The sequence below is a fragment of the Camellia sinensis genome, chromosome 9 (assembly GCF_055761805.1).
Source record: "Camellia sinensis isolate YWXY chromosome 9, ASM5576180v1, whole genome shotgun sequence".
NCBI classification, from domain to species: Eukaryota; Viridiplantae; Streptophyta; class Magnoliopsida; order Ericales; family Theaceae; genus Camellia; species Camellia sinensis.
In genome coordinates, this window is record NC_138969.1 from 19,606,239 (window position 1) to 19,608,772 (window position 2,534).

Here is a 2,534-nt window from a genome sequence, read left to right on the forward strand (position 1 = left end):
ACACCTCACTACAACAACACATTTTAGTGAGACTACATTAGTGGTATATTTTTAGAAAATATCACAAAAATAATATTTGGAGACACGTTTTAGAAAAATATCATAGAATCACAAACATAAAAGGCTCTAGTGGCATTTCAATAAAGAAATGCCACATCACTATAATAAAAATGTAATCTAGTAGTATCAATTTTAACATTTTATAAAAGAATAACACAAGAATTTGTTTTAATGACATTTATCAACAGATGCAACTAAACTTTAGTAGCAATAACATTTTTTAAAAAATGTCACTAAACTAGGTATGTGCAAATTACTTTTTATGGTATTAGGTGAAAATTGTCATAAACAAATATTTTTTGAGAAATGCCACTAAGCCAAACTTTTCAAGCTATCTAATGGCATTTTTGGAAAAAACAAAAAATGCCAATATATTTTCAAAATTTTTAAAATGCACAAAATAAACAAAAATAAATAAATTAAACTCAATATAACATGTTTTTTTTAACTGCACTTGCCACATATATAAAACTGATCAACGACTTTATATGACTTAACAGGGAAAATAAAATTTAATATTGCTCTCCTATACACTGATAAAGTTTCTTAAATTTTAATCACTATAATTTCAATTAATTCAATTTTAACTTTGAATTTACGAATTTATCTCAATTTATTTCAATTTTGGGGACTATCCATTTGGAGGCCACCTCTAAACCTATATTTGTTACCGAACTTTATAATTATACTACGTACATTATGATAAAGTACATATAAAATATCAAAAATGCTAGAGGTCCCAAAAATTTTACCAAAAGTTTTACCAAATGTCTCACATGGGTGTGGGACCCACATGGGACCCACATTGTGTGGGTCCCACACCCATGTGAGACATTTGGTAAAACTTTTGGTAGAATATTTGGGGTCTCTAGCATTACTCATAAAATATATCTTTCTAAGAGTGTTCACGGTATCAGCTCTCTTCATAAAGTTAAAACTATGACCAAGTCATGCACATCTTGGAATCAAAAAGATTAAACAAAAACAAAGCCTTCCATCCATTATAACCTCTTTTGCTTAGTCAAAGACAAGTTTTTCATTCTCAGCCAATACTATGTTTATGCTTAAGACAAAGTTTACATGATCTATATTCTCATCAAGTTCCCTTATCCAGCTATAAAGTATGACCATTTCAAGTTGCCGTAGGACGGCAATTTATGCTTTATTACACCATTCTCGTCTCTCTCTCTCTCTCTGTGTTATATATATAAAGCTGCATATACATTTTTCTTCCACACTACAACTAAGTCTTTTAATAACTTCTTTCTAAGAATTCTTATTCTTTGTTCTTTTATCTTCTAAAATGGCTAACACTGGTCTACTGTTAGGACTCCTATCTCTATCCTTCTATGCTGCCTTGGCTTCTGATAATAGTCCTCTTCAAGATTTTTGTGTTGCTGATCCAACCAGTCAAGGTACAACACCACTTTTGCATGTCTCTATGTTTGTGAACAAACTCTAATTGCATAATTGTTATTATTACTAATAGTGATTGTGTGACTTTGTTGATCATGACAGTACTAGTGAATGGTATTGCATGCAAGAACCCTATCATGGTTCAAGCCAATGACTTCTTCTTTAGTGGACTTCATATGGCCGGCAACACATCGAATGCAGTTGGCTCTAAGGTGACCCCGGTTAGTGCAGCTCAGATACCAGGGCTTAACACTCTTGGCGTATCAATGGTCCGTATTGACTATGCACCAATGGGTATCAACCCTCCCCACACCCACCCTCGCGCTACTGAGATCTTGACAGTCCTAGAAGGTAGCCTTGAAGTTGGGTTTGTCACGTCAAACCCTGATAACCGTCTAATCTCAAAGGTGCTTCAGAAGGGTGATGTATTTGTTTTCCCAATCAACCTCATCCACTTCCAACGCAACGTGGGAAATGGCAATGCCGTTGCCATTGCAGGTCTCAGCAGCCAAAACCCAGGTGTCAATACAATTGCGAATGCGGTGTTTGGTTCCAAGCCTAAAATATCGAGTGATATTATTGCTAAGGCTTTTCAACTGGACGAAAACATCGTTGTCAGCATTCAGTCAAAATTCTAAACAGGCAACGGGGATTACCATAAATGATTGTTTGGAGTTAGCCTTTGGTTTATAGTTTGATTTTCATTTCATTATCATGTTTTCTCATTAAAAATAATTGTTTCTCAAGTTTTTGTAGAAAGAGTGATGGGGCAGTGGATTGTAATGGTTGTGCTTCATTGTTTTGATTGTCTAATAGTATGTGTGATTTTTTCAAAATGGATTTCCCATGGGCTTGGAATTTGAGTTCACTTCTATTTATATACTGTTACAAATTTTATTATGTCATTTGAATGAAAACAGATTCACCATGTTAATTAATATTACATTTAATTTAGCTCTTGGTTTTCCATTATAGTCAAAATGATTCTCCAAAACTTTCAATTCCGAGGAAAGCATGGAAAAAATATCAAAATGTTTCTCCTTATTCAACACAGAGAG

The 2,534-nt window shown here is 33.6% G+C and overlaps 1 protein-coding gene across 1 annotated transcript; it reads left to right on the forward strand.

Annotated features, from left to right (window-relative positions):
- Positions 1-1,315: 1,315 nt before the first annotated feature.
- Positions 1,316-2,300, forward strand: LOC114256787 (putative germin-like protein 2-1). Its single transcript, XM_028196466.2, has 2 exons — positions 1,316-1,475; positions 1,579-2,300. Exons 1-2 carry the CDS (start codon positions 1,364-1,366, stop codon positions 2,112-2,114), a joined length of 648 nt encoding a protein of 215 aa, XP_028052267.1. The 5' UTR covers positions 1,316-1,363; the 3' UTR covers positions 2,115-2,300.
- Positions 2,301-2,534: the final 234 nt, after the last annotated feature.

Excerpts from the sequence above, each read along its gene's own strand:
- LOC114256787 (XM_028196466.2), top strand. The coding sequence starts at position 1,364 with ATGGCTAACACTGGTCTACTGTTAGGACTCCTATCTCTATCCTTCTAT. Across the intron at positions 1,476-1,578 it reads TGCTGATCCAACCAGTCAAG|TACTAGTGAATGGTATTGCA; the intron begins GTACAACACCAC and ends TGATCATGACAG.